Raw genomic sequence first — 21,603 nt, forward strand, 5'->3', positions numbered from 1 at the left:
AAATCAGTTCTTAATCGCCCATAGCGAAATTTTGGCTAGTGTTTGGGTGAGACAGGTGATTACGTTGAGCTGTAACACAGGACCGTGTTCCAGGGTGGAAAACTTCAGATTGACCCCAGCCAAGCTACAATGGCTGAAGCGCTACAGGTGTCCCGGTTGAAGCTAGGAAGAGTGCTTGTCGGAGGTACCCAGCCGGGGTCTGTCACACAACTGATACCCAAAAATACAGTGGGTTCTTTTTAATGATTTTAAGACTAAAACATGACATGTCTAACCAACAAAATATAGTCCATGTCTCTGCCCCTCTATTCACAGATAAAATACAAGTTGTATACGTAAGGATAGGTTGCCCATGTTTACTAAGATTGTCCTCTTGACAAGTGATGCCAAAGAAGGGAACATTTCCACGTAAAGTATTTTTTTCAGTTCTCAATCTTATACAGTTCAGGAATCTCATTCCACATCACTGCTCCTTAAAATGCAATATGAGACCAGTCAGTCTCCTTTATACAGTTGGATCCAGAAGTGAAGCACACATACCATCATGATATCCAGTTGCACATGTCACACATCTGGCCATTTAAACTCTGTACCTGTATTCTCCAACTGATCTTCTAATTTGGATTCCTTTCTGTGAAATTATGGAAGAATTAGTCATTTCTGCCCTATTTCAATGCGGGGAATTGCAGAGGAACTTCCTACCGGAGCTTGGTTTGGTAAGATCATGAGAGAACTAGAGACAATGTAACAAGAAGTTAGATCAGCTAGCTGTATTAAACCAGAGCTTGACAAATTTGCTCTGAATCTACTAGCTATCTAAAAACAAAGTTAGGAGTCAGGTTTTTAAAACTTGCAAAGCTTTATTTTTAACAACAAAAAGACAATTCTTAAAGAGAGACTCTATAGTCACCAGTACCACTACAGCTTTATGTAGTGGGTTTGGGGTCTATAGCCTGTCAGTGCAGGCTTTTCAATATAAACACTTACTTTTCAGAGAAAAGGCAGTGTTTACATTGCTGCCTAGTGGCAGTCACTCAGACAGCCACTAAAGTGCATCCATAATATGCAGTACATTCAGGGCCTCCACGCTCTGGAGCATTGGATTTGCAGAGATAATCACACACACACACACACACACATTAATTTTCATGCACTTTTATGCCACCAAGCCTCCTTACCTTTGGGAGAGCTGGAGTGGATCTGTTTTCCCTGGAGTCCAGTGGGTGGTCAGCTGGGGGGGCGAGGAAGCTGTGATCTCCCTGCTCTGCTCCCTCATGCCGCTTAGTGATGCCGGGGCCGGAGTGACGTCATATGCCAGCTCTGGCATCACTATGCAACACACAAGGGAGATCAAAGCTCCCTCGCCGTCAGCATACAAAGCACCTAGGAATTTGTCGAGCCCTGTATTAAACGATTGTCCTAGATAGTTTTTTCTAACATTAAATATTAGAGATCAAAAATTATAGGTCGCAGAATGGATACGGTCTGTTATCATTTGAAACAGATTAAGATTACATGTACTTTAAAGTATAAAGGTTTACAATGTCTTTAATTTATCTTTTAAAAGAAAAAAAATGCTCAAGCCCTCTAGACAAGAACATTACAAAACTACTCACTTCGGTTTGAAAATTCGTAAACAATTGCTTGAGTGGAATGCACTCTAAATTTCATGGCTGGGTTGCATGTTCACAACAAATATGAATACTCCTATTCCAACTATTCCAAACCATAAAGTCTGCCGGGCGGCCATATGAGCCCTTTTTAGAGCAAGACTACTCCCCTTTCATACTTGGCATGTATCGATCTCCCATTACCAATAGTCTATTCTTCTCACCTATTCCCTCAGACCTTTCTGATCTATCCCAAATTCAGATTTTCACCCTGGAAGCACAAACAATTGTCTATAATACTGGTAATCAACCTTCAGCACTCCAGATGTTGTGGGCTACATCTCCCTTGATGCTTTGCGAGCATTGTGGGAGATGTATTTCACAACATCTAGAGTGCCAAAGGTTGTTTACCCCATGTCTAAAAAAAGTTAGAGGAATTGTAGGACTGTAGGACTTTATCTGTAAATTTCCTTATTGAATTTCTTCATAAAATACCTAATCATCTGAGCCATCCAACTTTAAAGGGACACTCCACTGACACTTTAGTAGATCTATCCTAAATGAAAGCTTGCATGCATTTAATTATGCATTTTTTCATTGGAGGTGTATGTAAAAACAGCTTGCCTTTGAAAGCCCTCCTCTTCTAAACCCGCCCAGACTATGTGACTATCCAATCACAGACTTCCCAATGCAGCTCAATGAAACGCCTTTGCATGGCAGGTGCTCTGGGCAATCAGCTAATTAAACCAGGAAGTAACGGGACCGCCTGTCTGCTTAAAAAGACAGGTGGTATAGCCAGTATAATTTATAAAATGTGTTTATTTCTATTGAAAGCTGCACTTATCCCCCAAAATGTGACAGAGCGGAGGCCATTACTTCTCACAATAAATGTCATTTTTATTTTGAGAGGCTGTACTGAGCCTTTAAAATGAAGAGTGTAAAGGTTAAAAAGCCATTACAGTTCCAGAACAGTAGACAACCAGAAAATGGGAAGTAGAAATGGGAAACCGAAAGGAGGGGGTGAGGGGGGAATAAATGTAAAAAAAAAAACCCTGATACAGAACTAGGAGAAGAAAAAGAAAGTATCAAGCACAAACACTTTAAAAAATAAATTGCTAGATGTTAAAAAATATACGCAGCCTCCCCTGTGACAAACATTCCTAGGAACAAGCACTCAAAGTGTTTTGAAAGTCTGTTTACAGCGCTGAAAGAGCGGCAAAAATATCCAATAAGTAGTAAACATAAGTGGGAATGTGCTGTGAGGAATGGCATACGATCCTAAAGGAAAATAGTTTAGAAGTCCAGATGGCAGCATTGTGCATTAGGCTGCACTGCATACTCTGACAGATAGCATGCTCTTTACTAGCAAACAGCGAGAATGTTACCACCTAATATTTTTACATACAATAAGAACTTGCATATAAAAGCAGCCCAGTCACCACCTGGTCACTTAAGCAATTCAAAGAAAATCTTTATGAAATAAACAAATATACTGCTTGCATTGCAATTTCATTCAAGTAGGATCTACGGCAGACCGGCACAACATGTGGCCAGCCAAAGGATTTTGTGCGGCAAATCGGGAGGCCCTTGCACTTACGGCCACCAGATGGGCCACTGTCAACAGTGGGCAGTTTGGGCACTGTGCCCCTTTAACATCGCAACCTTGCTTATCAGCAGCCTCGGAGAAAGTGACACCCTGTCACATCCTCCCAGAGAGATGCGGAGCCACGCAGAAGGGAGGAGGTAGTTATGAGGCGGTCCGGGACTGGGGAAGACATGAGGACAGAGTAGAAGGCTTGAGAGGAAGGGGCAAATGCTGTAAGAGCCAGCCCCTAAGTCTCAACAACCTCAGCCAGCACACTGGAAACCATGGCAGTCACCCTCCTGCACCCAAAACATAGGAAACTGGCGGGTGGCTATAAGCATGTATATTTTAACGCGTGTGTGTGCGCACACTTTTTTTTTTTTTGAGTTTGGATTTTACAGAGAAATTGGTATAAGGATTTGTATTTATATATATTGTATTATATATATATATTTTATATATAGTTTATTTTTATAATTGGAAAATTAGGCGCTAAAACATATCTTCGTCTCAAAGAAGTTTAGTCTTTTAATTTTGGCCCTACCTACTGCCAAGTTGTGCAGGACTGGTCTACGTTATCTTATAGCGAAGTCTAAGTTGACAAAACTACAATAAGCAGAGCGTCAGATGTCCAGTTCTATCAATTCCCACAGCTGCCACTAGCTGTAGGAAACTGGAATTTTTTTCAGGAAACAGCAAGAGTTGCCCAAAGAGAAGATCACAGTGTTGCAGGATCACAGAAATCTATCTGGATTACTACATATATATCAGGTCAGTGTGATACCAGCTATAAGGAGACCACGATACTTGCATTTTTCTTGTAATAAAGTATTTTGTACTGGATTGCACTGTTCTCTGGTGGATTGGATCAATTTCCTGATTGGTGTCCCTTTTGCAGTTTGTGGATTTGGTTCTATACAAGACTAGTACTTTGTTTAGCTTTGATTTTATTCTGCCCACCTCCTGACATTGTTGGTTTGGCAGCAGTGACCTGCTCTGATCATTGACGAAGACTCGTTGTTTGATTGTTTCGGTCATACTGTAAGCTTTTAATATAATTGCGTACAAATCTATATTCCTAATGCTGTAGTGTCCTCTCCCTTGCTGTACTCCGGTGTCCCCCAGTTTGGAATTAAAATTTAGAAAAAAATAAATAAATAAAAAGATTTACTTGCCTTTTTCCAGCTGTCTGCCTCCCGCCATGTCCAGCATTGGGGACCTAATGCGTATTCACACTTTCCCACAGGAAAGCATTGAATCAATGCTTTCCTATGTAGTTTCCATGTCACATGACAGTACTCTGTCAGTGCAGCAGAAGCACCTCTAGTAGCGGTCATCTGTAAATAGTTTTTTTTTTTTTACTCTTCTATAGTTCCTACACAATGCAGGATTTAAACCATGCTCTCCACAAATAGCGCCAAACAGACCCCTATAATTACGAATGAGTGTTTTCATAAGCGTTTTTTTTCATATACCTCCAAGAAAACAAGCAGAAAGAGAGAAAAAAAATAAGGGGGGGAACTAAATTTCTCTAGTGTATATCTGCTAAATAGTGAAAACATACATTTCAATGACCTCCTATGGGATACAGCTGAATACCTCAAACATAAAATAAACAAAACACTGTGTATTCATGTTTCAATGTGCCCTGCAAAATTAAATAAGTATTTCAAGCTTTCAGAAAGCTTTCTCTTCGATGGGAAACCAGAAGCCCTTGGCATCCTCTCTGCTTTTTCGGATAGGAATTAGGATACAGGTTTTTAGTTATAAGAATAATTTATTTAAAATTAGTTTAACAGATATATATATATATATATATATATATATATATATATATATATATATATATATATATATATAATATAAAAAATAATAAAACAAAGTAAATAGTCTGCCGTCCAAAATAAATATGTAAATAGTCTCAAACGCGAAGGACAGAAGAAGACTTAATTTTGACCGAAAACTACTTTAAAAAAAAAAAAAATTATGTCTCAAACTAATTTTAAATATAATTTATACCTACCCACCTGGATCCAGATTCTTATCCTAAATGTAGAGAGGACGCCAAGGGCCCTGATTTCCCATTTAAGGGAACGATTTCTTAAGGCATTTGAAAGACTGAGTCGGAGTGCAAAGCTCTCCACAAACACTGAATTCTATTATTCTTTCTAGCACTGCTCAGCCTTTCCTATAAGAGGTGGTTTATGGGCACACCGTGGATTTCTGGTAGTCTTTGGTTCAATCAGATTTCAACTGAACACGTTTAAAAGAATATGTCAAGTGCATCAGTATTTTTGGATCAAAAAGGTGGGGGCAGAAAGGGTTTTTATATTTAGCAAAACATGAATTACATGTTTCACTTAATATGTGGGTGACTGCACATTATATTTAATTGACATACAATAAATGTTTCTGATTAAACTGCATTACATAATGGGCAGTTCAAGGTTTTCCAGGCTTTGCCCATATGTCCTTTTCACTGGGATTTTACCATCTTTGCAGACCATTTTGTAAGGTTTATAAAGAGCACATATGGAGGAAAGCCAGTAAAGTTCCAACCCACACTTAGAATTGTCTCCCTTATTTGCAATCACTACATTAACATGGTCCTTACAAAAACACATTGTATGCATTTTAGGAAAATAAAAAGATGTGTTTTGTGTTCCGTGGCAACCAAAGGTCTAAACGGTAAATATGACCTGATTTCCGAAATGTGTTTCTTGAACGTTAAAAACACTATGTCCACATTTCACTATGTTATAGGGATACGGTGTCAATTTAGTGCCACCAAAAGGATTTGTGGAGCTGGGGTATACTCGTCAGTTTAAAAAAATAATAATTTTCATATCCTGGGACTCTATCATATCTGACCCACTAAAGCTACTAAAATCCACCTCCCACATTGAACAGCATCGCAAAATTCTATACCGGTGGTACTTAGTGCCGACCAGACTGCACAAGATCTTCCCCTCCACCTCACCACTTTGTTGGAGATGCCAAGCAGCAGAGGGCACAATGCACCATATATGGTGGAGCTGCCCAAGGCTACTCCCTTACTGGACTGATTTCCACACATTGATCCGAGAAGCCACACAGAGCTCTCCCCCATTCACCCCACAGGCGTGTCTATTGCTGGACCTCCCTAGAGAAATGCCTCCACACGTCAGAAAGTTGACCTTACACATAGCCTTGACGGCGCAGCAATTGATAGCAAGGAGATGGAAGTCCACGATCCTTCCCAAGAAGAAAAACCTCAGAGGAATTGCATAAGCAGTGGATTTACGAAACCTCCTACACGTCCCTCTTCCCCCCCTCTACGCTCTATAGGAAAACTTGGGAGCTTTGGCAAACATGGAGGTACCTGGTAAGGTACCTGGTAAGGTACCGGGTAAAGCACCAGGGGCTGTACCTAGCAAATGAGCTGTAATGTCCTCAACATACCCAAGTTGCATATGCTTACTCACACTCCCACAACCACCCGTGGGATGCTGCTGTTGATATGTTGTTAGATATAGTGTGACATGCTACAGTGGGGACATAGTGTCGTTCAGAACTGGAAATAATGTGGATTTACTGTTACTGTAACAAAAAAGCTCGTCTGTATCAACCTGTGATGCACCCATCCCCTGCTCCCCCTACCTTAACCTCCCCCCCCCCCCTCCTCTGTTATGTACCCTCCCCCGGTATAAGGAGCAACTGTCCAAATCTAATCTTATTAATTATTATCCCATTCTTTTCTGTACCCTGAATATGTTGCTTACTGACAAAATAAATACAAATTGTCAAATTTAAAAAAAATAAAATAATTTAACACTGCAACCATAGCTTCCTTGCATCATGAACACTAAAATAAATGTTAGTGGCTATTCTTGACGTTTCCATTTACAAGATACATGTTTAATAGAAAATGATATGCAGTCATTCTGTAAATATGTTCAGAGTATATTAAAAAGGGCTAGAAAAAATATATAATTCAATGATAGCGTTTGCTATCAGCACAACATTCAGCCCGCTAGTAAGTGATTGAATTAAATAATGGAAATTAATGCAGGCAGGCACATTTCCACGTCAGGAATGTAAAATCTTGCTTTCTTCTTCACCAATTGACCTCAACTGAAATGTTCTTCCAATTCCAGTATGGTGAACAAGGCTTCCTAAGGCAGTGTGCTGGGGATAGATTTAACACTTTTTAAAGGTCACAATAGTTGCTTTGGCTGTGCAGAATTCCCTGCCCTGAAATAAAAAAAAAAAGTCTATAGAAAATTGAAATGTGGTTACGGTATGCACATTTCAGTTGCAATGGTGGTTTAGATTTCAACTCACATGACACAAAGTAGGTCCTAGCTATTATCCTTAACATCCCTACCTTCAATCTGGGATGCAGCCACTCCTAGCTACACTGTACAGATAGCATCATCATTTACTAAAGCACTGAAAATAATCTTGAACGCATGTTAACATGAAGCTGCATGGAGGAGAAGGAACAGTAAAGGACATTTCTCAAAGTGTTCTAAAAAACCAAGGTTAAATTCAGTCATTATTTTCATCATATTTATCAGAGTGATCTGAAAAGTGACAATTTTCTTTACAGTAAATTTTCATTTTAGAAGACCGCCGAATTCACGTTGTGTCAAAATTGTGCAACTTTTCTGTTGGGAAAAAGTGGCATAACAATTCATAAATCCATTTCCTGTGTGTTCTGCATTGTGGGTTGGTTTCCATGCCAGCTCATTTTGACTTTTTTTCTGACCTCCAGAACATTAAATTGGTATATATACATATACACATATACACATACATACATACACACACATATACACATACATACATATATATATATATATATATACACATACATACACACACACACATACATACATACATACATACATACATACATACATACATACATACAAATAACACTTGACAAAGTACTCAAGCTTGTTCGAGTGCTTTACATGTTGATTAATTATTTTTTGGAAAGCTTATAAATGGTTGCAATTGTTTTTAATAATATATATATATATATATATATATATACACATACAAACAAAAAGTGATGGGAGTTGCACTCCAGCTCTCCTGTGGATATTGCCCGGTGCTCAGCAACACAAAATATACAGTTCAATCAAATGCTAGCACTCAGGGTCTCTCAATGTAAACAAAAAATAGAAAAAACCTTTTATTCCAGAAGTCGACGTTTCAGTCCATACATATACACACACACACTTTTATAAAATGTTATATAAAATTCCAAATCGTGAAAACATACTTTTCAATTATTTCAATGTTATGTTCTTTTAAATATAAAGGGATAGGTAATCAAACACACACACACATACATACATACAAATAACACTTGACAAAGTACTCAAGCTTGTTTGAGTGCTTTACATGTTGATTCATTATTTTTTGGAAAGCTTATAAAAGGTTGCAATTGTTTTTAATAATATATATATATATATATATATATATATATATATATATATATATATATATATATATATATATATATATATACACACACACACACACACACACACACACACACTTTTAGAAAATGTTATATAAAATTCCAAATCGTGAAAACATACTTTTCAATTATTTCAATGGAATGTTCTTTTAAATATAAAAGGGATAGGTAAACAAAGGGTAACTAAGCACTTTAGCTAATGAAGTGGTTGTGGTGCATTAATCCCACACCTGCAGTCTTACTGCTCCATTCTGAGTCACATAGGAGATAGACCACTTTATTTCTCCAACCCTAACAACACCTCCCTTGACTGTTACTTACACAGCCTCCCTACTATTTCCTGAATAGACTTGATCATTCTTCTGTGCCGATTGTGCTTACTCTGTTCATTGCCTGCTAATGCAAAGCAGCCTCCTATAGGTTGAAGCCAGAAATCAAAGCTAGTTCAGGCTTGTTGCACTACAAGAAGAATATATTACAGTGCAACACGGGTAAATTATATTATTTATATACGTAGTTTGTAAAAGATTCAGTATTTATTTAATAAAGTTATTTTTTATCACTAATATTTACTTTTATGTTTGTTTGTTTTTTATATTCCAAATAAGAAGCAATTAATTGGAAACTACCCAGTAAGAACAAGGAAGTTAGCGATTGGCAAAGAGGGGATAGATCAACTTGCAGAAAATGTAGGATTTTAGAAACATAATAAATGCATATTTTTATTTTAACTTCCTTATCCAAGTGCACTAAAATGCATTTATTTAACCTAGACCTTTAGATATTTAATATCAAAATGATTTCTATTTTAGGTTTCAAAATGCAGGGGAGACAAAATTGTTGTTCACACAAAGCAGTATGCTCTGAGAAAGAAACTGAGCTGAACCTCAGAAACTGATCTAGAGTGGTCAAATCACCACTCACGATTTCCTACCCTAAATTGAAAAAGTGTATTATTGCCAATTCATAGAAACAGTCCATTGCTAATCTGACATGCCAAATTGGCTAGAGAACTTTAAAGAGGCTGAATTCTACACTCTGTCAGATTCTATCATTATACCGTAACAATGCATGCTTACGTCACACAAATATTATGTACATCAGGAGGTGAACGAAAATAGTTTTAACAAACAAAAAAAGGGTATAGCCTCTTTGTACCATAAACACTACAATATAAAGTAGTCTTGTTAGTCTTTATATATCTGAATAATTCCCCATGAGCATCAACAATAAAGGCAGATGTTTTAAGTTGATCCATGCCACATAGAAAAGAATAGTGCCATCATTTAAAGTCTTCTATATAAAGACAAACAAATTAAGCTGTACAAAGTACAGGATGTTGAAATAGGATGTGAGATCAGCGACGTGGCTGAAAAAAAAAATAAAAAAAATAGAACCAACTATTAAGCGATGTACTGCACTTGAACTGGGAAACTGAAAGGAGGTTGAAACAGGAAGTGTGGTGGGTGAGCTAGCCAAAAAAATAAAAGCATCAGTTCTTACTGGTGACATACTGCACACAAGCCAACACCGTAACTTGGAATAACCTCCTAGAGCAAGCTTTCCAGAATGGATAGACCATTATTCGGCTGTACATGAAACTGGTTGTGAAACTGCTTGGGCAAGCTCCCTATTAAACAGACTATAACGTGTATTTGTCCCAGTAAACCATATTCAATGACAATGTTATGTCAAATAGTATTGTACAGTATACAAATTTAACGGCCAGTTTGAAGAATTGATGACACTTTTCTGATCTTTATGGAAAACTATTACCTTTTCCCAAATGTCCCATTTCTTCAGTGGAATCCATTACATGCATTGAGAAAGCAGTTGGGAATATCTCAAAGATAGTGGATCCCAGGTATTTGGTAATTATTCCTTTCCATCCTTAATTGTACACAACCTTTATTTCTGAAGTCATACTTCGGGTTGGGGGGAGGTTCATTTACAGATAGTTATAACTGGATGGCTCACACAGGTGCTTTATTATGGGGGGGAAGGTTGAGGTGTGCTGTGGAGGTGAGATCAGTGCATGGTTCCCGACAATTACTAGCTCTCCATCCACCATACATCTGCCCTCTGTTGTTCCCGCTCGTATATCCTAGCGAGACAAGTTATTCCCCCCACCTACATCATTTCCAGTGCGTTAGAGCTGGATCTTTTCCTTAAATGTTGGTCTACTAAATGCAAGAAAACCACCTGCTAAAGAAGGAACATTTCTATAGCACTCAACTTGTAAGAACCAAGTCTAATTGAAAAAACGCATTAACAGATGCAGGCTTAAAATAAAATCAAATGGCGGTTTTCTTATTTACTAATTTGTCGAGCAGGGTCTTCATAGTCTCTCTTAACAGCTTGCAGCATAATCAATTTTGTGATAAACACCTCTGCATGAATATAGATACCACACAGTGATAACAATAAGTACAATCTGCAGCTGTTTATGGTTTAAGTAGAAGAGACATTCTAAACCATTAGATATCATAACAGTGGATCCTCCAGTTAGTTTAACAAAGGCTGTGTACCAGAGCATTGAGGTATTTACAGGATATTTTACTGGCCCTTGAAAATGTAATTAGCGGCACAGATTGTGGTGTTTTGCCAATAAATGCAGGAAATTCCTGCAATGATGAACTCGGCTAGAAAATACTGCTTTTCTTAAGGTCTACAATAAAGTCAATAAAGCATGTCTTTGAGTGAATGACAGCTCACACTCCATAACACTATAGGCACCCAGACCACTTCAGCTTAATTAAGTGGTCTGGGTGCCAGGTTTAACCCTTTTTGCAGTAAACATAGCAGTTTCCGAGAAACTGCTATGTTTATAATAGGGTTAATCCAGCCTCTAGTGGCTGTCTCATTGACAGCCGCTAGAGGCGCTTCTCACTGTGATTTTCACAGTGTGAAGACGCCAGCATCCATAGGAAAGCATTGAGAATGCTTTCCTATGAGACTGGCTGAATGCGCATGCGGCTCTTGCCGCGCATGCGTATTCAGCTGATGACGAAAGAAGAGGGAGGAGAGTCCCAGCGCAGAGGGAGCCCGGCGCTGGAAAAAAGGTAAGGGACTAACCCCTTCCTCCCCCTTCAGCGCCACGGGAGTGGGACCCTGATGGTGGGGGCACTATAGTGGTGGTCCTTTAAGGACAAGAATACAAATATAATCTGCTGCAGTGTAGAAAAAAATTACAAATAAATTCACCGGTATTAAAAGTTACATGCAGAAATGTGTAAAATATCCAGAATGAGATACAAGAGCAGATCAGACCCATTAAACACAAGGAGGAAAGCCGGGTTTAGATGGATAGAAGTAGAATGAACGTTAAAATTCACCCCTAGTGGCCATACTATGGCTTACAATAACGAGTAACTTAAAACCTGGCTAGCGTATAATATATATTATCTGTGCTAGAAAATAATTCAGTTCTTTCACAAGACAAAATTATTAACGACACTGCATTGGACACTGGTGCTATAGGGAGTGTTTATCTGTCTTGATCCAAACAGCTTGATTAGTACACTATTCACCAAAATCCCTAATGTAGTGGCCATGGTGTATAGATGCAATCCTTGAGCTTTTTTGGTCTGAAAATGTAAAACATAGCCTTTCTGAGAAAAGTGGTTGGCAGACAGGCTGTCAAAGCTGCTTCCTCCTTAAGAGCTTCGATTTGTATATATTTAAGGTTTTATGTTCGACGCCATCACGCACAGGCATGATAATGCCCAACATTGTTAATGCTTCTCATATAGAATAGATTTCTATTGTAACAGAATGTTTCTTTAAGAAACAAGTAAAGATTTGCGAGTACTGTCTTCAGTGGTATTATGTTTTACATTATGATCATGATTCAGAGAACTCTGCTTTGTTTGTGATTTCTCAAGTTTCCACAACTGCAAAAAAAATTAAAAAATCCAATGATGTGAAGAGTTTAAATATAGTTTTAAGGGAAGAACAAAATGACACAATTTTTCTCAGATTTTCTGAAGCTTTTCACAGTATCGTTTTGGACTCCTCTCATTTGAGTTTGAGAATGCGGTGTAAATAATTTAAACAGTGGTTGGAATGTGGGCTACAAGCAAAATTCAAGTCAAGCACTTCACTTTGGGTTTAGCACATCCTCCATTTTTTGTCAACGTGTTTGAAACCAGTTTGAGATTGCACCCATATTCTCTCAGTACCATAACCTGTAGACAACATGCAGCTCGCTCACCGTTTATGATTATCTCCAATCATCTTTTGAAAAGCTTTGTTAGGACAGTACATTTGTATAAAGCAAGCTTTTGTACCAGTCATGTAAATTTAGCATACAGACACTACATAAAGGATTAGATTTCACATATACACTGCATTAACCAAACTGACAGCAAGAGCATAGACATTTTATTGCCACTAAGTTGAAAATTCAAATGGCAGAACTGAGGCAAAATTAGGCCACGATAATAGCAAAAGTCACAGTGACTATTTTTGCCTAAATTCTGGCATTTGGATTTCAAATTTAGTGGGTAAAAGCAAAGTATTGCTATATATCCTAATTCATGCTTCCCTATGTTTGCTAGCGATTTTCTAAACACACTCTCAGTGGCCAATTCATTAGGCACACCTGCTTATTAAACACAACTTGTCAAACAGTGAATCACAAAGCTCAACTTCACATAAAAAAAAGAAAAACATCAATTAGTGATCCAAACATTAGGAGGAAGACCATGTATCATCTAAAAGACTTTGCTGGGGAAAACTGTTTTCTATGATTTACAGAGTGTATACAAATAATATATTATGAAGGTCAGTTCTTGATAAACCATTTCAGGATAAGGAATAGTAAAAAAAATGATCAGTCCTTAAATGCAGTTTTACTTATACCTTCAAAGTACCTCTTTTTGGATTTTGCTTTATAGAAACATTTTAGTTTCTTTACTGCAGGACACCACAAATCCAAGGTGCCAGGTCACCATGGCGACTAGAAATGTTGTCAACGAGTGTGAGTGTGTGTGTATCAGTTTGTGTATGTTTTGGTCACCGTCCTCACTAATATCGCATTGGAATGTTTACCGCTCACCCTTTTTCCCACATCATGCCGGTCTCATCGTTGCTGGCCCCACCTCCAGTCATTGCGCCAATCAGCATCACCTAAGATATGAACTGAAAATAGGCACCAGGGCACTTCATCTTATTGAAGTGGTCTGGGTGCACTGTCCCTGACCCCTGAGTCCTGCAACGTAAAACATTTATGCAGGGTTAGAAGCACTTCCTTTTACCCAATTTAATGCAATGAAGAGATGCTGAAAGTCCTCACTCTGAATCCCTATTTGAAAACACTGATTCAATGCTTTCCTATAAGGTAGGCCTAATGCGCATGAGACGCTTGCTGTGCATGCACATTATCGTCTCTCCATTGCAGATATCAGAGGAGATGGCGATGGAATAAGTTTATGGCTAACTGACACTATAGTTCTAAGGAACAAAGGTGTATGTCTAACACTATAGTGTTCCTTTAATAGATAAAGCACTTTGAGGTTAATATAGCCCACAACATTTACCACTCCGGGCCAGATGGGGTAATTAGAAATTCAATGCTGAATTCCCACCACAGAAGGGTAAAAAACAAAAAATGTTTGACAATTCATGACGCACAGTCTTTTCCTTTCCCCGTCTTCATAATGAATAAAATTAGTATATAATTAATATTAATGGTGGTTGGTATGTGTAAGTAGAGGGTTTGTTTCACCGACTCAGGAAACCATAGAAGAGATTGCACTGCCCAGGAGGTATGACAGCTGTAAAGCTCGGATGAAGCAGAATTACAACAGACTGTCAAAATGTTGTTATTTTAAGAAGGAGCAACAAGGAGAATGTTTAACAAATGCATTATTAAACAGCACTATTTAAAAACACATATTCCTAAAGATACTCACCCCCCCCCCCCCCCCCCCACTCTTTTTGAACCAATTTTTTAACACTAATAAATCTCCCCCATTTTTCATTATATGTTTATGTGAATACAGGATTACTTTGAAAGTCTAAATGATCCAAAATGATAGATTTGTTTTATTCAAACATCACTAAAGGCAGTGGGTCAAATGTCTGCAGAAAAGGTACAAACATGCGACGGTAATTGTATATTTAGTTGGGGTATATAGTCTCCATCTCAAAGCAAAGTTATAGACAGTTCTCAAAATTTCCATTACCGCACTAGCCACTGGCAAATCAAAATTCAGCCATGACGAGTTCCACTGAATCCCTGGTGAGTGTACAATGGTCCATATCCAGGCTTACAAGTTACTTTTGGCCTGTCTAGCAGTGTGCACCTTGTAATTTTGAGCCCCGATACATACAGACAGACATATAAATGTTACATTTCTTATACAGCAAGTACCAACATTTGTTCCAGATCTGAATTCAACTGATACAGAGTCAAAGAATGTATTGTAACACACACACACACACACACACAATATAATGCACAAAAGATCATATGTAAATGGACATACCAAAAAAAAAATAATCACAAATGCTACATGTTTTTATTAAACTGTGTTCATTATAACTGCAAACTTAAACTACATTGCCATGAAACACCATCAACTAATGGCAACTGTAGCACTGCAGATGTTTGCAAGTCTACTACTTGCCCAACGATGCCCAACCACCCATCACAGGAAATGCATTTGATAATTCCTTGCAGTGCCAAAGTTATGAACGACTGCTCCAACAAGTCATACATCAAAAACGTTCTTGAACGATGAGTAAATATACTAGAACTCCATATGCCGCATACATTAAGTTAGTGTGTAGTCGCAGTGTCCTAAACTGGATTTACTAGAACATGTAACTTCAGCCATTGGACTCTTATTGTCATGAGTAATGACTGTTGTAGTCTAGCTACAGACCAATCATATATTGCCATGCATTAAGGAGTTTGTATGTGATATTTTAACTTCAACCACTAACAGGTGCCTAAAATAAAGAGTACATCAGAAACGGTGTTAAGAAATCAAAAAATCTTGCAGACACAATAAAAACCTACCTGTCACGTGCAGCATTAAATCTTCATGACTATTTCTCGTAGCCGGCCTTGGTGAGGCTGCGGCCATGTCCAGTTACAGGTCAGGCCTGCGAAATAAAAGAAAAAGGGATCATGTGAGCACAGTGACTAAACAGCAATGGGCAGAGTGTGCTTATTTTCCTAGTTGTCTAGTGCACATTCGGTCATGGGTGACTTAATCAGACATCTCGAAGTACAGAGAGGCACTGTACCACTGACTGAGCACTTAAAGAGACACTGCAATATAAACAATACATTGCACTTTATTATCTCATAACAAATCTTTTATAACTCACCTAGAAAAATATGACTACATTACACATTCATTCACTAGATAAATATAGAAAATATTTGTTTACATTTTTCCTACCATTGAAATAAAAGCAGCAAGAACAATCATTAAACGAACACTCCAAGCACAAGTTATGTGGTTTATTATTGCTGCAGCTTTATGCACACCTTTAACTATGTATAGACATAGGTTGGAAGCCACGTTCTTGCAAAGATCTTGTATATAAGTAAACGTAACACATTGTTGTTCTGAAAATACGTCAAGGGGCAATTGCACTGACAACCACTATGGCGCTTTCTTTTTCAGAACAGAGTCAAATGCTGTTCTTTATGTTCAAAGCCCTCTCACACAGCATGAGGGTGTCAAACGATCAATCAATGCTTCTCTAAATGAAACATTTGATCGGAAGAATGTGGCGCTTGTGCTTCTCATCCACAAGACTTCTCTATGAGAAGCATTTGATTGGATGGCACGTCAAAGAGGACAGAACATTAAATGGGAGGCAGAGCAGATGACAACATATAGTCGAAGATGCTGGTAAAAACTAAAGGGCTATTTGGATTATTATAATCACCTCAGGTAGTGCTTGTTAAAATGAACACTAGAGGATCAGGAACACAAACATGTATTCCTGACCCTATAGTGTTAAAACCACCATCTAGCTCGCCTGGCCCCCCTTATCTCCCTAAATAGAGTTAAATCTTAGCTTTATCCCAGTCTATTGTTGAGTCTTCGCCTGATCTGCTTCCTTGGCAGACATCATTACAATTGGTGATTTCAGCCAATCACAATGCTTTTCCATAGGAAAGCACTGGATTGGCCGAGACTGTCAAGGAGGCAGATCAGGGACAGAGCCAGCACAAGCAAAACACAGCCCTGGCCAATCAGCAACTCCTCAAAGAAATTCATCGATTCAATGCATCTCTATAAGGAAAGTTCAGTGTCTCCGTGCAGAGGGTGGAGACACTGAAAATGCCTGCAGGGAATGATTATACTCACCAGAACAACTACATTAAGTTTAAGTTGTTCTGGTGACTATAGCGTCTCTAAGAATTTATTGGTATTACTACATTATGGCAACAATTTTATACAATAGAAAAATACAAAAGATAGTATTAACATCACAATGCTTTTCATGTGTAGACCAACATACACATAAAAAAAATAATCATTGACAATTCTGTATAACATGAGAATTTGACTAAAAGAAATATATATGGCAAAAACATTTTGGAAAAAAAAAATCACAAATATTGTTAAGCAAAAAAAAGGGAGAGAAAAAAAAATAAAATAAGTGTTCATATCACCATATAGCACGACGTTATCTGAGCAAAACAAAAAATTAAAAAAAACTCCTATATAAGTACATATGGTGTAACTATCACTAAAGGTAATAAGTATTTACCCGGTGTTAAAGATGTAATTGTAAGCATTATGGCACAACTTAGAAGAAATTAGCCTCAGAGTGAATGTCTTGGGTCTTAGAGGAACAGAAAGGGAGGGGGTAACCCTCAAAAATGTAATGACAAATTTGAAAAAGGGAAAGCAAGGAATCTGTTCCCACTGCCTTTATTGGGTAACTAAAGAACAAGAAGAAAAATAACAAATACTTTATTAATCGATAGGGGACACCTATCCAAGGTAAGCCCCAGCAAGGGTTGCCTAACTAGACGAAAGTCACTAGCGGCAATACAATGTAAAATTAAAAAGAACAGTGTAAATCAATAGATGAGTTTAACACTCTTCGTGATACACATATGTATCAAAAAAATAATAAGATACAATGTGAGAAATCCCACAGGGCAAGTCTGCTCACTACTAGTAACAGTGTGTCAGAAGGAGAAATATGATACAAAGTATCGATGTGGTAATTCACAATGTATTCCTGTATAGTCAAAAAGCAAGCTCAATCTATTGTAATAATAGCGATAAAAAGTGTCAGTTTGACAATATCTCAGTACATCTAAATCGCATCAGCATAGTGTGTTAGTCTCAAATAATATAAGTCTGCATCAGTCTAATAGTGGTAAAAGATAATTGCAGCTAATCCCATACCATGATAAATAATATCGTCAAAAAAGAGAGATGTCTTAAATTAGCACTGAGGAAGGGCTTGTTGCCCGAACCGTTTGTTTATATTGTGTCCTCTAATAAATTGCAGTAGCACCTGGGTGTGCACTACCTACTTGATGCGCAGAACTTCACGCCGGCAAGCAAACAGTGCTACATATATACCAACACCAACTTAGATAGTTATGCACTCAGCAGTATACATTGTTGGAATAACAGTTTAATTGCCTCAATGCATCTCTACAAAATAACAGCAACCAATTTCAGCAGTCACTAACACTTGCTCCCAGTTTGGGTCCTTCCCAGGCCAGATCAGATCCACCCATGTAGAAGTGAGATAGATGTCAAACCACTTTTTACACCGCACATGAGCAAGCAAAACAATCTAGAATATACCACCATAACATATTTGTGCATTTGTCTTATAGCAACTAATTGCTTTAATGCAGACATATTTGTCTCTCGCTCTTTTTTGGAAACCAATTAACAAAAGAAAAGGGATATGGAAAATAGAAAGTTAGGAAGTAAAGAATTAATGAGATTGCAAGTAAGACCAATCTTGGCTTTAACACTTTTTTTCGCGCTCAGGACGATAGAGTCCATTGCAGCAGTAGATAGAAAGTTCTAATTTGAGAATTCACAGTCACTGTATATTGTAGTGAAGGTACACATGGCACCACGCGTTGTTTTGAACTACATTTGTATTATGCAGTGATGGCCTAAAGGACTCTACAATTAAACAACATTTTGCTTAAAATCAGCCCCCTGTCCCCCAAAAAATGATTCAGTTGGAAGTGCTTTAGGGGACTGGATTAATCTTGAAATATATCAATATAACCATGCAAATGCAGACAGTCCTTATGCCAGGCATCACATAAAGAAGTGTAAACCTACCAGTGGCTATTTCTCTTAAACTGCACCATCCAAATGCGTTTGGGTTTTTTTTTCCCGTCACTTTAATGAATCAATGTTCAAAGCTAGAAGTTTGAATATTTGTTAACAATGGCACAATTCTTGAACAGATCACTGTTTCACAAAGGGCTATTATTAATCCAAACTCCTCTAGAGCTATGCAAATGCTTACTTTCTAACGAATGTAATAAAATTCCTATAACGTGCAACCTCTCAGAAGCCAGCTCACGTTGTGGACAGCGGACTCTTAGCAGAATCTAGAGGGTACACCGTTGCCCCCGACTATAAGCGGATCACCAATCTGGGATACTACCTAAGAAAGCTCATAACAGAGAGGAGAAATTATGTATTACATTAACAAATAGAACTTTTCTACAATATGTATCCACTCAAAAATTGATCAAATTTTTATCCGTGGTCTTGATTGCACTTTGAGATTATGGTCTGTGTGACCAATATAGTGGTGTGCAGTTACATGATGTAGCCTTAGAATGCATGGGATTTGAAGGGGTAGTTTACTGATTTGATGCCAGGAGAGACCCAGCTTGTTCTACGATAAAACCATCCTAAGGTCAACCAGTGCCTTTATTCCAGCCTCAATTTCTGATGGATATCTAAGAAGCTCCCCCTTTTGCAATAGAAATAGCAATTTTGCCCTGTTTGAACAAAATTAATTGGCAAGGAGTGTCCAGAGATAATGGCGTTCCATACGATGATAGGAGGAATTATCACTAATGTGAAAATAGGGATTTACACATTAATGATATGAGAAATGGTGAGACCAGAGGTACCCAGAGGACAGTTTGACTACTTACTGTGGGAAAGCGCAATGGCTCTCTTGGGATCAGAACTACAACATGCTGTAGTGGTTATAGTACCCCCATCAAACAGACTAATGAGGTGTAAAAACTTGTCACAGCTTTGTGGACTGAAGGATACAATGCACGCAACTGCATTTTTTTTTTAATATTCTCAGTTAGGAATTAAACTACTAATTGATTCAACTTTGTTCAGTAGGTGGTTAAAAAAGAAAGAAAGAAAGAAAGAAAGAAAGAAAGAAAAAACTGCTGTAGATCCAAAGGACATGAACTAAAACAATATGTCTTAACGACTGGGTTGGGCCCCAAAATTGGGTTCCATGCTACTTAAGTTGGTCTTCCAAGGTTGGAACAAGTACCCCACAATCATCTAGCAGCAAGCAACTACAAACACATAAATAGTCTAAGGAATTTTTAAGGTGTTTTTTTTTTTTTTTAAATATTATATATCAATTGAAAATTGAAGAGTCGATAACCAAGGCTGTGCCATATGTATTATTTAGGCCCATGTCAAAAAGGTTAAGAAACACTGGTATAAAATATACTATACTTATATGTACAGTTTTATAGACCGGTAAATTATAAGGGTGTTCTACGTGAGTACCTGAGATGTTTCGGTACCTTGTGACACGTAATGCAGGAGCCATTTCTAGACCACAACAGTTCCCAGGCTGATAAACTTTTATGTTGGCTTTAATATCACAAATAACTTTGTCAAGTTCTGGTCTATACTACACTGGAACAAGGCTCTTAACCCGTTGTGTATTATAGTATGTATACTTTTGCCTGGGCCTTGCGGTCATGAATTTGTTTTAATTTATCTGTTTCCTGGCTACACTGTACAGCCCGGTGGCTGAACACAAACCTGTACATTTAATGTATCCAAGACTGTTTCTCTAACAATCAATAAGACAGGTTGAAAACCCAGGTAAATGTTATTCCCATGGCCCCAATTATTGTAAAAAGTACATTTTATTATATAAAGCAACATTTAAGACTAATTAACTGCCAGAATTAGGATCTGCAGGGCTGTTAATTACCATCTGGTTAGACTTGGAGAATAATCCACTTACATATACAAAATATTTGTTCTGCAGGATGTTTCTGCTTTGTATTGAGAGTAAGCAATGTGAAGCAGACCATGTTTAATCCTTACTTCTGACTAAAGATGATGGGTATAACTGATCAGTTACCATAAGATCTTTTCTCGGCCATAACATATCTTCTTCATTTTGCCTTAAATTAATGACCATTATACATTAACCAAGTTATTCACTTAACCAAAGGCTATCAGAATTTTACCACCGGTCATATGCTTTTAGCCCTTTTGGAAAACAATCTCTAACTTAGCTATTTTATTAATAGATATTGTGGCCTTACAATTTTAATTTCAAAGGTCAATTCCTGAAAATGTGTGATTTGATGAAGGTGTAGATAGTCAACCTTGCTTTTTTCTGGAATGTATCCTCCATTAGTTCTTGGAAACCTTTGATCACACCCCCCCCCTCCCCCAAAAAAACAAAACAAAAAAAACTGCATATACATGTTACTAACCTGCCACATTGAAACATCTCCGTGAAGGCAATAATTAACACATAATAGCAGAAACACTTTTCAACAAACCCATGGTTGGTCAAGGCAACAAGGCATGACCAAGGACCAGCTGGAGGCAGGAGGGGGGGAGGGGGGAGGAATGGTCCCAGAGAAAAGCCTTCATATTTTGAAGAAGAAAAAAAATGAACTGAATCATGATCACAGTGCAACTAGAGCTTTCTGTGTGGATGAGCTTGCACAATAG

At 37.9% G+C, this 21,603-nt stretch overlaps 1 protein-coding gene across 3 annotated transcripts in view; it reads right to left on the reverse strand.

The window, feature by feature from the left end:
* The window catches only part of WWP1 (WW domain containing E3 ubiquitin protein ligase 1), a 100,130-nt gene that overhangs the window by 47,523 nt on the left and 31,004 nt on the right, over positions 1–21,603 (reverse strand). For all 3 annotated transcript variants that reach the window (XM_063451274.1, XM_063451276.1, XM_063451275.1), the window contains exon 2: positions 15,696–15,781. In XM_063451274.1, the coding sequence (XP_063307344.1) occupies positions 15,696–15,762 (67 nt within the window). In that variant the 5' untranslated portion in view covers positions 15,763–15,781. The remainder of the gene's footprint in view (positions 1–15,695; positions 15,782–21,603) is intronic.

Source organism: Pelobates fuscus, chromosome 4, assembly GCF_036172605.1.
Source record: "Pelobates fuscus isolate aPelFus1 chromosome 4, aPelFus1.pri, whole genome shotgun sequence".
Lineage (NCBI taxonomy): Eukaryota > Metazoa > Chordata > Amphibia > Anura > Pelobatidae > Pelobates > Pelobates fuscus.